At 36.4% G+C, this 15,478-nt stretch overlaps 1 protein-coding gene across 10 annotated transcripts in view; it reads right to left on the bottom strand.

The window, feature by feature from the left end:
• Positions 1–1,617: 1,617 nt before the first annotated feature.
• Positions 1,618–15,478, bottom strand: part of LOC124223065 (uncharacterized) — a 313,561-nt gene continuing 299,700 nt past the window's right edge. For all 10 annotated transcript variants that reach the window (XM_046634704.1, XM_046634702.1, XM_046634703.1 and 7 more), the window contains one exon: positions 1,618–5,076. Coding sequence is in view for 1 of the 10 variants with exons in the window: in XM_069137792.1 (XP_068993893.1) it covers positions 5,063–5,076 (14 nt within the window). In the remaining 9 variants the exon portion in view is untranslated. The remainder of the gene's footprint in view (positions 5,077–15,478) is intronic.

Raw genomic sequence — 15,478 nt, forward strand, 5'->3', positions numbered from 1 at the left:
GATAAGAAGTAAACGAGGCAACAAAGACAAGACTACAAGATTACGGGGCATATACAACATCAATTAACGCCTCGATTAGTGAAGAAAATAAATGATGGTGAATGAAATATCAGTTGCAACGAGGTTGATTTACTCAAAGATTTTCAACGCACATATTTATCCATTGAAATAAGATTCATTGCAATGTTGAAAGAGCGTTTTACAATATTTCAAACTTATGAATACAAGGACTTACAATTCACACAGCACTTTTGCCGTGTGCACCGTTTCAACGGATTCGATTTCGCATGGACATTAGCGCGGGAATTTCAAAGCATTTGAAATTACAGAACTCCTTTCGATAAAAATAAGACTTGGGCCAATAATATAAAGACACGTGTCGTAGCGAATGATAAGCAACTTTTTCTTTCAAAACTTGTGTACAAGTAAGTTAAGGAATCTCGGCTTCTTGCACGTCAAAACACATTAAGAATGATTTGGGGTCAAACGGGATGTTTGTGCGTGTAAAGAAAAGTTTTTTACGAAACATTTTTAAGAAACAGAAGTAATCAACATCCGGAAAATAAGTATAATACGATAAACTACTTTCGTTAGCTGACATGATAAAAATCCTATTTAAATCCGATTTTTCGTTTTCCAGTTTATGTTGGTACGTATATACGCGCCGTATAAAATGATGTGCTGAAAGTTCAGGGTTTATTCGATCAGCTATAAACTCTCCTGTGATGTGACCTATAAACGGTGTCGCTCCAACGTTGGGTGTCCACTTGAATGTGAATTAATGGCGAATGTTTTGCTGCGTGAAAAAGTTCTCAAATCTGCGAATACACGCCGTTTCGTCATTACTCATCCGCTTCTCTTTAAACCGTTCTGATCTTTTATGCAGTCGTTATAATTGTGCCGTGTGAAAATAATCATTCGGTTCGAGAAGGTGAAATCGATCGGTTTTATTCAACATTTTCGTCACTGCCGTACTTTGATTTGCAACATTTCACTGCGTTAATGACAATTTATTTCATTGATCTCCAAGCAATAGGGGCAAAATAATTACGTGGCGTTAGTTGAGTCAATTGATGCTATTTAATCTAACAAGCTTCTGAAATAATTCTTCTGTCTTAAGCCATTCAACATAAAATCTATTGATTTCACTTATGGAATAAGAAATGGTGTTGAGTTGAAGAAAAAAATGACGGTGAATTGCTTAGAGGTAATACTACTTGAAATATTTCGAAATATAGACGCACAGAAATTCTTTTTCAAGTAATCTGTTCGTTTTTCGATGTTGTTATGATGATTTAAAGATCATCAACAAAGAAAATGATGATAGTTGACGATGCGGATAGATAAATACACCTTTGCATATTCCAGTATTAGACGTATACTAAAAGCAGTGCTGCTTTATTTGTTTCGTTAGGGTATGAAGAAAAACGTGCAGCGATTTAATGGTCCGTGATAATTTAATTATCTGAAAACGTTCTTGGTAACTCCGATTCCGAAGAGGCTAATGAGCTGCACTTTTTCTTCTTTCTTCATCGCGTATATTCCTGTCGATAATCGTGGAGCAATGTGGGTTAATAATAATCAACAGTGTACCAATTAATAACGCAACAGTTAGATTTAATGATCCCGCTTTAATATAATTATCAAGTTACAAACAATCGTCGGTATTGTTGCAGAGAGAACTCCGACCACGTGAACATAAAAACTTGTGTATTCTTCGAGTTAAGTATAGTCGGTGAGAACTTATAATGTAAAAGTGTTTACTACCGGCTGACATCAGTCGTAAATATGTATTATTGACATTGAATAGCCAGTCATAAGGTATACACGTTGGTTGCGTACCTTGGCAAGCATCGTATGCATGAATGCTTTTAAGGTCAGGTAGTACTCCTACCTTTACCGACCGAGTAAACTCACTTTTATTCTTTCTATATTAAATAAACAAACGTACGGATAGGGTTCAAATTTCCGCCGTTGGCCAGCTGATCTTGAGAGCATCTTTTGTTTACGAAATTATCGTAATTCGTAGTTCTCGTTTAGCAGCCGCAATATTGCATGAAAATTCTCACGATGTCCCATTTTACTCCTCATTCTTCCCGGAATTGCGCAAAGTATTTCAGTTATGCACTTTTTGACCCCTGAAATGTGGAAAATGTGGGAAATGGTAACATGTGTCAAAAGGTCACACATGTTTTTTAACGATTTTCGGGATATAATTAACTTTCCTGAATTCTGCCAGAAAAGAGCGATGCACCGTCAAAATTTTAACCCTTTCCATTCGTTTGTTTATTTAAGGTGGGGAGAAAGGGGGTGAGTTTGCTCGGTCGGTAAGGGTAGGACTACTACATGATCTTGAATCCCAGTCTTCCCACTTCCGAAGGTACGCGACAAGCGTGTGAGTTGTAAATATTCAAGTTTTCTTTTTTTTTCCTCAAGTTTCCGTCATCCCACGTGGAAATGTGTTTATACAACACGAGCATGTTTTACGCGTTTCTTCATGCGTGTTTTCTGTACACGAAGTACCCGGTTATCTAACAGTAGATAATGCCTGGGAATCCTGGAAGTAAATTGTGATTTTTCCTGTACTCCGCGCATGCGCAGTTGCAAACAAATCTGACATTATGCAATCCTAACCTCAGTTTCGTACTTCGTGAAAAAAACGCGTAACACACTCTTGTCATATATAAAAAATTGTGACATTATATATATACTATTGTGACGATTGAGTCTTACAGGTATATACATGTATTATTGTACATGTAGTATCGAATAAACAGATTTCAGATGCGGGAATTATTATACTTAGCATTTAGAATGTAATACATAACCCCCTCATTAATTCCTTATATTCAATTAAATTTACAATAATATAGTGACAACAACAGAATAACAGAAGTACATCTACATGTATGTTCATATCTATTATATACATATACATATATGTATATCGTGTATACTAATTTACAAAGAAATATAATTATTCTTAAATTGCTTTACATTAGTACACGATATGATAAAATCTTCACTGTTTGCGACACGAAAGTTCGTCAGACGCGAAATGTCTTTGTATTGTTATTATTAATATACTTTTTCTTCTTCTTATTCTTCTTATTCCTATTATTATTATTATTATTATTATTATTATTATTATTATTATTATTATTATTATTCTCATTGTAATTATATTGTATTGTACATAAATACGCACATGCATCCTATAGTATATTCCATGAATGTATTGTATATACATGCATTGTGCGTAAGACGTGAATTTTTTTCACTTCTTCGAAATTCACTCCTCCAGGTAACATTTAATACGTTGGTATAGACACATAAATATTTATCAGGTATTATCCGAAGGTAGCTCCAGGGTACATTTTTCTGACATTTTTTTTTTTCTACTTCACTGATACAGAAATTGCCGACAGTAAACAAAAATGGAACCAGTATTGCAAAGCTCTTGACATTTGACAAGAGGAAGCTTTTATATTTGCACTGCGGAATTTAAATCAAGACTTTTAGAGAATAAAGTATGTAGGCAATTATTCGAGAAATATAGCGACGTGAGGATATGTTTTTAAATAAAACCACCCGTGTTCTGAAATTGTGAAAAACAAAACATTTACAAAAAAAAATGCAAGGTTGAAATTTAACGACAGATCTTCTTAACCCTTTGAGTCATAGCGGTAAATATTCGTTCCGTCTATTTTATAACCATTTTTCTGTACATTTAGAGAACTTTTCAACATATTTCTTTGCGATTTTTTACTATTTCTGATAGTATACTGATAGGTTTTCAGTACTCGACAATAATTATTGCGATATAATGTGAATTACTGTTGGAAACAAATAATTTACATCCGCGAAAGTTACCCGTCTACACACATTCTTGTTTTACATAAATTATCAGTTTTTGGGGTCACTGATTACGAATCTGAAATCAGCTTTTGAAAATTCAGTATGACATATCGAATCAGCGATCCCGAAAACCCCTGCATGGAGTTTTTTGACCACACTCGATCAAATTTGAAATTTTCGTCCTCCATATTGGATCCGCGATCTTGAAGTTTTCAAACGTGATTTCAGATTCGTAATCAGTGTTTCCAAAAATCATAGAATACATCTCGACGTAAAAGTTGACTCGGTACAATAATATGTGAATTAAAAGGTCAAGTTATGGTCCACCAGATGAATTCGTTCGATCGGCCTAGTAATGAACTATGATGTAAGGTTGAAAATTAACAGCAGTAAATAACAAATTTTATCTGCGTAATAACGTTTGAGTGATAACCTTAACTGATATGATACGATTGCTTGGAAGCTTTTGTAATTAAACCAAACCACCCGCATCGCTTTCATCAAGAAACATGTAGCCAATGTTGACATTCGTGGAACACCCTGTACGTGTAGTGTTTTCGTACGATCAGTTAGGTAAGTAGTTTTTTTCATTGTAATATATAATATACATATATGATACCATGTAATAGCGTATGTATACCTATACTGTAGTTCAATTTAATCGATAGCACCAACGATGACGTCAGCTCTGCATGAAAATTCTCAACTAAATTGTTTTTATTGGTCATTGGTCCGAGTCCTGACCTAGCCATAATTCGATATCACTTTAAATTTAACTGTTATTAATTATTGAAATCGTTACTGTAATTATCATCAATTTTAATATTAGACATCTCTTTGATCACACTTGTATAGGTATGTAATGGCGGTAGCAACAGGCTGAGGTGAATTGCAGAAAGCTCTCGATCCGTTGCCAAGTTCTCTCGTCCCGTTCTTTATCACACACCACAGCTATGTGTTTATATGTATATATGTATATATAAATTTCAGTTCACTCGACAAGATCGAGCAAACGAATGGACTAGTATCGATACGAGTTTGAATGTATATATATATTATTTATATTTATTATTATATATATATATATATATATATATATATATATACCTACATATAATAGGACAGACCTGAAATTTTCTTTAGTAGTCCATATCTGTCCAACGATTTAAGTACGTTGCTTTGTCTACCCGCGCGGCCGAAGAGTTTAGCCACCGTTCTCTGAAACAAGAAAGAAAACAAGGATCGCTTGATTATTTTACAGCTTCACCGAGGTCGAAGTTGAAGAACGAAGAATCAACATCGCCGCGAAGCGAAGAGAGAAAAACCACGAGATAAAAAAAACTAAAAAAAAATATATATATACCTTGAAACGGAAAGAAGAAAGTAGCGAGAGATGATGTACAAAAACTTTTCTACACTTTTACCGCATTTGCGGCAGCTGCAAAATCAACTAGAGGAATTTGTATTCGCGGCGTGGGTGAAACACAATACGCGTATATAGACATCGCTACCGCCTGTGGATGGTTTTGTATAACGTGTTACTTCACACCGGAAATCGGAAATACAAAATAACAATGGTGTGAATTGTGGGTTTTTGACTCGTGCAGTGCTTCGCATAACGGAATTTACCACCAGGCTGAATAATATCCCTTTGTCTGCACCGACGCCCATGCTTTATGCATCATGACGGTACTAGGTAGGTACAGCAGTGCAACCTGAATATCTGTAATTGTTTACGACGGTAATACCCGTACTGAATCGGGAAATAATACTAGAGTGAGATTTAAAATTAGAACATAAATATTTCAGAATTATTACAGCAATTTGTCTTTTATCTGAGCTTATGTATGCAATTCATTGATGTCATTTTTTCTTCTTGAACCAACAAAATAGATTTTCTTGGAGCCCGTTCGCTTTAATATAGTATCCCTTATTTGTTCCAAATACGATGACTTCGATTCGACAATTTCGATTTATTTAGTTTGTCAAAATGATTTAGCTAAGCGAGTTCCTTGATTAAAAAAAAGCCTTTCTTGCCGCGATCAATTCAAGTATTGATTCGAGTGAACCTTTGCCACGCGTATCCGAAATTGGGTCAAATAAATATCATTTTCTGAAGTTTATTCATTGGTCCTTCAAATCGCATGTTCGTTGGAAAAAACAATTGGGTACATTAAATAAAATAAGTAGAAACGAAGATTTTACATCGATTGAATGCCATATTTTGTTGATCTAATCGAGGCTTGTAATGTAATTAGTTGAATGGTACTAGTAACATAAACGGCCACTAGGCGGCAAACTTTCTCGCTATGGAAGTAGCTTTAGAGATGGTTATAAAATCGGGTAGTAGGGTAGAAAGTCAGATACAGATAACCTGAGATAAATCTGCGGTCAGATCTATTTCAAACGAAGAGAAATTAATACCAAGTTTCGAATCATGGAAATTGATATTGAGGACATATAAACAAAAACTATTGATATATATTCGACTTATACTTTTACGTACAGAATAAGTTATGGGGTTTTACCTGATTAGCACTGAGTAAATCCCACAATGTTAGGAGTCATCAGATAATAAACGATATCATTCGAAGAATACGTTCTGTGTGCTCGAATAACTTTAATGTTCAGTCAATGCGGAAGGTTTTTGAAACAGAAAATATTATCACCTGCTTCAAACCATTGAACTCTTGACCCAACAAAACATAATTTAGAATGATCTCAATTTGTTTTGATACCACAATTTCATATTTTTAAAACAAAAACGATTGAGGTGCGTTCAGTCAAATTTTTGGTCACTTCGATCACACATTTTGTTAATACAAAATTCGGATTAATGCGACGAACTCACGCTGTGTTGTCTCGAATAAATTTATCGTCAGCAGGATCATTCAAACGCTTGATTCAATTCTATATTAGATTATCACAAGTATTCTTCTGTCCGACAAAAGTATTTCGTTGCATTAAGTATTGTGTTCGCTGCATTTGACTGTATCATTTATTTGAATGAAACTAATATTATTTGATTGAAATAATCCTTTTCCTCCGTGTGACAGAATAATTATTTGCCTTCGATGGACCAAGCATTCGCAAGTCGAGGGCTTGCAACGTCGCGGATTATGAATCTGATCGCAAAGTTGGTGGATTTGGAATGGCAAACCCAATACCGCGGACGAAACGTAAAAGATTACGCAATTTGGATGAAACTCAGTACCTACATACCCTGTAATGTTTCAGAACGCTACATAGCTGCGTCTATAAATTTCAAAATAACGCAACTTTGAGGTAGATCAAAGAATCGATCATTCTGATTTTCTCAACTTTGAGTTCTGATTCGTAATTATACAGACTGGGAAACCGCCACGCACCAATTCTAATCTCAATCAAGTGACTTTGCACTTTCATCCGTCACATTAGAACCTTGATTATAAATTCTCAAATTTTAATTTCAACTTCTTAATCACCGTGACGTTGGAAACCTTTGTTTATGAAATTTCGAGTTCATCAGAAGTGAGAAATATGGTTTGCCTCGAATGGTCAAATCACTAGCTTCAATTTTCACTTTTCAATTTTCACTTTTACTTAACCATCCTCATTCCTTATCTACACATTGCAACGGTCATACTGTGCATGAATCACGGTACACCCTGTTAAGTTTTGTTTCAATCAGTGGACTGCGATATGCGTATTAGAAAATAATGGATATGAGGACCAGAAACTGGTTTCACTCAACTAAACAAAAAGCCTTTCACGCCCAGTGCACAACTGCCTTCAAATGTCTCTTTGCAATCTCTTAGATTTTCCAAATCTTTGAAATCGTATAAAATCTTCGAAAACTGTATTATTTCGAAAACCTATGAAATCCTACGGAAATTTTGTAAATTCTTTGAAATCTTGTGAAATCATTGGAAATCTCTACAAGTTTTTAAGTCAGGTGTTATGTTTTGTGAAATTTTGTAATATTGAAACCTGTGGCACATACAAACATTCCGTGCTCGTTATATGTCATTATAGGTGAGTATGAATATCCAGAAATGGAAATCATGTTTTTCAGTCCTGCATTATTTTCCAAGAACCTACCAATGATTACATATGCTGAGGTAGGAAATAAAAAAACAAGATACGTGAAATGACCATCCGATAAAAGGACGAAAATTCATCTTACTCATAAAATCGATAAACCGCTTGTGCTTCTATTCATGTACATTTTCCACTCAGGTTGGCATCACTGTTCCACGTACAGATACATGCTTCACTGCGCCATTGAAACGGATGTTGTCACACGCATGAATGATGCCCATCCGTCAAAAGCGATATCAATTGTGATTTTGGAGCCAAGAATTGTTGAAATTTGGTCCACCAGTGTGGCCGCCAAAGTTGAAAACTCAATTTCTTTTCACGACGGATAAATTACGTGCTGAAAGTCTGAATATTCTGGCAGACCGGTCATTTCATGTGTAACCGCAGACCCAGTCATACGCCCAGTTATTTTACCGTTCAATGTAAGCTTCATACATTTTTTGTCTGCTGAAATTTAATGCGCACGCGTTACAATCAATTTCTGACTGTTGGTCATCCTGGCAAACAGCCGCTCTCGGATTGCAGCGCGTGCGCGTTAAATTTTAGCAGACGACGGACTGTGTGATTGTTGATAAAAATTCACTTTGCAGGTAGAAACGTCCAGAAGGTATCACGCTATTCACTACAACTGTGTTTCAAAGATTACCGCAAGTGGCAAGTTTGAAATACTTTTCAAATCGCAAATACATTTCGCTGAAATACATAAGCATGGTAATCTGGCAGTTCTCAAGTTTCGACTGATTCGTGCCCACGCACATATTACAGATTCAGATACCCTTTGACAGGTGAACTCGTTCTTGAGCCGTGACAGACACGTGATACGCACGCGCAGCCGGTCGGTAAACTCATACCCCGGTCGGTAATCGGATTAGTTGCGAATTCAGTGATATTCATCGTTCCCGAGGCTGGCGAGCCGAGCCGTTGGATCGATTCGATATCCAACGATACGCGTATGTGTTTGTTCGTTTTTTTTTTAGCCACCCACCTGACCGTGTCCATATAGTCAATACGTTATAAAAATCCCCACAGCTTCACAGCCGTCAAATGTGCCAACTTTGAATAATATTTATGTAAGCCGCCTCGGGCACCGAAGGTATTTTAGCCTCGCATGATGCCCGGGACGTTATTAGCGAATGTAAATCAACGGGAGGACTTCTATTCGCAAAAATATGTATCGCAGGAATAACGATGAAATCGTTGGGTACATCGCGATGACGTCAACGTCAATTTTCGACGAACAAACATACCTATAAATAAAATAAAAACGATCCGGAATAAATGAATTCTCGTAAATATAAACGAAGACTAGTGCTGACTCGAGGGGGGGGGGAATTAAATGAATAATAATGAAAACAATGAATATTGAACGACTGTCATCGATAATTGCCTTATTTCATTCCAACTCCTGTAAACTAAAATATGGTTCCAGTTTTTATCGAGAATTAGCTAAACAGATACGTTTGATAAGGAAATCGTCCGTCGTTTTATACGACCATATATGAGGGATTCTCTCTCAACTCGGCCACTTTTTTTTTCGACCATCTCGGATCTGCCCCATAATTGGTTATATCAAAGTACTACCAAAAGGTACTCTATGTGAATTTTTTCAGATTTTTTAATTCATTATTTGAGAAATTGCCGTTTTTTTTCAAACGAATATATGTCGGAAACTTGAAGTGACTGAAAAAAAATGACTACACAAAAGTTGTAGTTTTTTTTTAGCTTTCGAGAGGAATTTTTGAAAAAAATTTTACGTTCCGGTAACGCTGATTTTTTACCAAAAAAGGAAGAAATTATTTTTTTTTATTCAAAAAGGACCCTTTTTTTTGCTGAAAAAATTACATAGTCTTCCAATACGTGTGACAATATCGCCAAAAAATCGCCAAAGTGACACGGATCGAGGTTCTAGGGTAAAAAAAATAAAGCCACACAAATTAATTTTTTTATACCGGAACCTCGACTCGAAAAAAAAGTGGCCGAGTTGACGGAGAATCCCTCATATGTAGCAAGTTGTTTCGAGTATTAAAATATAAGAAATGCTTTCCACTGAATAATAGGTACCTGGGACAGGGACGTTGCTTTGTATTTTCCTGCTTTCAGAGCACCTCTTGTTATCTCCTTGGTACCTTTTGTTCTTTATTCTATCGACTGCAGGGCTTACGCTCGGTTCTCGAACGTGATCCTATTTATTTTTCAATTCGAATCAACAGATTGCATTTATATCAAAGGAACATCGCAGGCAATGGAATATCCAGCCTAAGGTTATTCACATCGATAGTCTTGATTCGGTAGGTACAGAATGCTGGAGTGCCAGACATTTGGACTTAATCCCTGACTATTTTTTTCAAAAATTAACAAACCTCACATCAACATTTTACATAACGAAGACAGAACTCGCGCTTGTGAAAATTTGACAGTCTGACCAATATATCTTTTCCAAAACTCTTCGCAAAAACATAACCAATTATACAGCATTGCCACTGTATTGAACATTGTTCACCTAAGTTCCAATTTCAAGATCCTTCCAACTATCTTTAAAAATAACAGCGAACAGTCGATAGAGAGCCTAATCGATTCGCAACGTTTTAAATATTCAAAAAACACAGCTGCTTAAGTATAACAAGTAACTTCGAAACAGCGCACTCCGCGTTTCGATCATAAATGATAGATTGGAGCGACAGCCGATTTTACCTGGCTAAACTAGTTTGGCCGACAACTCAATTCTTGTGAAATCCCTAGAGGACCCAGTTTCCCAACAATCTCTCGACGTATCGGCTTATATAATGGTTCTAGGTAAGCCGTAAACTATTATTTTGAAATATGAATCGGAAAGAGGTGAAGATGAAAACGCAAAAATGTGCAAATGGGGATTTAGCGTGACTCGTGGAGGGGGGAGAAAAAGAAGGGGCGAATGGGGATGTTAATTAAGTTAATTTTATGAATAATTGCGCGAACGACAATCTCAGGTGTGTAACTTCATTGGAAATAGTGATGAGACCTTCTCACTCTGTGCTCTTGCATTTTTTCTCAAAACTGATGTACCAAGCCGTGCTGCAATAATATATTTCTAAGGGCTCCAACAGTCATTGGGTATTAGCACCGATTCTGATTTTGATGTTTTTGGTAAGATTCCAATACCTTCGGGCTCATTTTCTTAAAATACATTCAACACGTCTTACATTCCAGTTCATTTATAATCTGATTCAGTCGGTGTAGCCAATTCGTCCTCAATTTGTCAAAGCTTCATGCATGTTCCGCACGAAGTTTACCGACACTCTCGATCCTTTCTTTATGTCCTATTTTAGTGCATTCGCTATTCACTAGCCTCTCTTCCAACTACTCGACTCCACGATTCCAGCTCTTGCATCGTCGCTAGGAAGACTTCCGGTGAGGTGTTTCCTGCCTAGTACTGGCCCTCTCATGAGCAGGACGTAATTGCGCCAGGCAGGACGAGTGGAAGCACAGTTCGCGCTGCGTTATTGGCTTTGCTCAACCATCCGGTAAGCTTAGCTGGGAAAAGCCACAGCTGAGCCTCCGTCAAAGAGGATATCAAAAAGCAAGCTATTTATGTTCGCCACAGCGGACAACCTCGAGTGTACTTAAGCGGCGATCCATTGAGTCAAATTCGAATATTCACTACGGTGGATTACTTCAGAATACTTAATTATGTAATCACGGATGGTAGTTTTTTTCCCATGACAAGCGATGTGCCATCGGAGAAGTAACCGCAGTTCAAGCTTTTCGAGTTCTCGAACCAGAAGCGATGATGCCTATACATCGGAAAAGTAGGCTGACGCTACGAGGTACACTGGAAATCGTTCGAAGAGGTAAGTTGAGACGTTTCCTGGCCCGCGGCCGAATGGATGAAGTTTCAAATTCCTAGAGTGCCACAAACGCCTCGAGTGCCTTTGTAAATGCGTCAAAGGAGAGAGAGGAACTTTTATCGTGACGTTGGCCGGTGCAGAACGGTTGAAGCGAAGATAAAATTGGTGCCCAGGGAGATGTCGGCCTTTCTGCCAGATGTTATATTCATCTCGACATTTCGCAGCTATGATACCTTGACAACTGTGGGTGAATATGACACGTCAATTCACGTCGTGAAATGCCTACACAAAGTCCGAGTTAATAGAGCTTATGAAATAAAAGTGTCGCGTATCCTCACGAAGTGCCCTTATATTGTGTATTCAATTTATCGTGATATTTTTCACATTCATGAGTACCCTTATCAAACTTTGGAAGCGGTGTTTCTTCGAAACTTTATCTCCTTCTATTCAGGGGAGACATTGAAGAGACGAAATAAAGGATCACAGGAAGTTGTTATTCGGCAGGGAATCTAGGAATGCAAGAGTTTGCATCTCTGAATCGAAGTCCGTGCAGTGTCGTTGGATGAATAATAAACACATTCTTGTGAGTCCGTCAAACTACTGTGAGGTTTGTTTTTCTGGTACAATTGTAGTTGTTGTCGGCACAGCACTGCGGTTGTAGAATAAACCGAACATACTATGTACCTGGGGAACTATTGCAAAGTTGATGGATATTTTACATGTGAGATATTGGTGCATTTCTTTAAGATCTTATGGGACGTATATTCTGAACCAAAAGTGAGTATCGGTGAGAGTATTGAATACTTCGCGATGAGAATATAATCTGAAAAACATCAATCATAACCAACATCACAATAAAATTCGATTTGAATAATAATGATGCAGAAAAGTTAATAGAGTGTACAAAAAAAAAAAAAAAATCTCAAGTGAAATTTTTTTTTATTTCATATCAAATGAATTCATTTTTTGGAATTTTTGGCGATTTTGAATATTCTATTTCCCAAAATTTTCCAACACTCTATTTATGAAAACGTTCGTTGTTCCATGCCTCTGAAACTTCTTCAATGTAATGTATAACCGTTTCACGGAAACCGGTCCAAAAATTCAGGCCTTCATCCATTTTTTAAAATTGAAAAAATTCTCGCGAACGGGTTTTTCAAGATCTCCGAAAATTCTAAAAGAATGCATATATATATATTTAGAAAAATCAGTGAATTCATTTCATATGTAATAAAAAAAATTTTACTTGAGATTCGAAACACGAATGTTTGTTTAAACAATTTATTTAATTGTTACAATTTTTTGGTAATATTATTATTCAAAAAGGCTTATATTATTAACTTGGTTATGATTGATTTGTTTCAGATTTTAATCTCATCACGAAGTGATCAATATTCTTACCGTGAGTCACTTTTGGTTGAGAATATTCGTTCCATAAAACCTTGACCAATCTTCTGAATATCTTGATCCAATTAGTATATCGTTACACATATTCCCATAGCAGACCCAATTCCGGAGCGCTTTCATTGAATATTTTTCATATGCAAGCATTGCATATCGTCCTTCAAATCAAGCTCTCAGTATCTGAAATTATATTGGTTCCAATGTACGCGAGAAAATATTTGCTCAACGGACATTAATAGTACTACTTTATGTGGCATGCCCGTAAACCGAGTGTTTTTAGGTGAGGATGATAGCGAGCTGAAGCAGAGCCGATGGCGAGAACTCAACACATCATTAGAGCCAAAAACAGTTTACGGGCCTACCCCATACATTATTTTTTACGGCATTCGCATGAAAAAGTTGCTCAATGTTGCCCATTTTCGATATACGAGACGAGGTGATTGAGGTTATGGTGACCTGACAGTTCGGCGACGTTATAGCAGTACTACGCGCATGCGCGCTTCAGTGACTACTTCATAGTGTAGTTTCCACGCGTAGTTCGAACTTCGTATGAAAACTGACATAAAAAGGACTATTTATCGCAGTTCTAACATATACTATCTGAAGGTGGCACTTTGCCGATCGAAAGAAAAGCGTCAGAAAGCTTCTTATCCATACCTGAGCCGCAAAAGATATATGAAAGATCGATATTCAGTTTTGAAGACAAAAATTACGTTGTATTATGCAACTTTGCAAACATTCTTAACCCTTTTCCTTACATTCGATTCACTTGAAATTTTGAATGCATTGGCGTTTGGGGTCGCTGATTACGAATCTGAACTCGAAATTTGAAAACACAAAATGGCGGATTCAATATGGCGTGCAATCAAAACCAACAGGAAGAAAAATTTCGAAAAAGTCTGTAAGGTATTTGGTGTGTGTTAAGTTTGTGTAAAAATTTACATTTGGATTTTCATGGTTAATCAGCAGGAAATGTTGTTTTTTTTTTCGTGGAAAAGTACGAATTTCGACCATTTGTTTACGTGTACTATTTTTGAAATAATTAAATAAATAGATTGTATATTTTTTTTAGAATTATAAATATTTCAGGGACCATGTGGAACCGAAAAACACGGTCGTTGTTACTAACAACGTAGTTGAATAAATAAAAAGCTGCAAAAAGAAGGTGGGACGCTCAGACTCCCAACATAAATTAGAGGGTTAAGGGATTCGGAGAAGCTGTGTCATTCTAGACACTTAGTAAGAAGGTGCTCCTGAAGTTTGCTCAGCTGTTATTAGGAGTACGGAAACACTAAAATCCAACGAGATTGATTTAAGGTATGTTTTGTTATTAGAAGTGTGAAGAAAAGCGTTAATCAATCAAACCAGATCGCCCTTTTCAATAATCATTTCTTAGAGAACCAGCTGGCCATAAACTTATTTTATTAGACTAGAAATTGTATGATCAAGTTGTTGCGATGACGCACTGACGATGATTTTACTTTTACAACAATTCTAGCGTCACAAATTTTATAATCTTCATTGCGAAATGATTAAATATTCTCTCTGACTAATTAATTATGAAGTTACGCATGATTGATTTACAATAACAGACTATTTTTCAGAAATCTCGATGCCTTTTGAAATATGGATGATCGACTGTAATGCTTTCCGAGAAAAATACAGTAACTAGGTAACTATTAATTTGAAAACCGAATAAAATGAAGCAAGATATACTAAATTTTAATATAGTCACTGATCTCAGCTGATCGTTCCGATGAATCTTCGACCTCCAAGATCGTATAATCTTGAGTAGACGCTAATTTATGCTTCTATATTCAGCGGGTCACAAAAAGTAGAGATGTTAGTTGAAAAGTTGCAAATATAGTATTGGTGTTTATAATACTGTCCATAAAGTTTTTACCGACGATCATGCTCGATTTGAAACTTTCATAAAAGTTGGCAGTCAAATCAACGTTATCAGAAGCCTTGAATAAGAATCGAGACGTGTTTGTAAAGTATGCGAATTTCTTAAACACTCCATACTGACATCTTTACCCTCCTAGAACCGATGGATGTATCTAACTATAATGAAAAAGGATAGACGCACCGATTACGTACAACACGTGACGCAAAATGGGATTTTTTTTACAGCTAATCAATTAATCACAAAGTTTTGAAACGGTATTTTTTTTCACCCAGCAATACTTGAGAATAAGGAAAGAAAAACTTCGAGACACGTCGGTTCAATTTGGGAAGTAAATTTGAATCGGGTTTATTCGAATTGGCTTCCCTTCTGGGAACCATCGTTGGATCTACCTCTTCGTGGGATC

Source organism: Neodiprion pinetum, chromosome 7 (genome assembly GCF_021155775.2).
Source record: "Neodiprion pinetum isolate iyNeoPine1 chromosome 7, iyNeoPine1.2, whole genome shotgun sequence".
Classification (NCBI taxonomy): domain Eukaryota; kingdom Metazoa; phylum Arthropoda; class Insecta; order Hymenoptera; family Diprionidae; genus Neodiprion; species Neodiprion pinetum.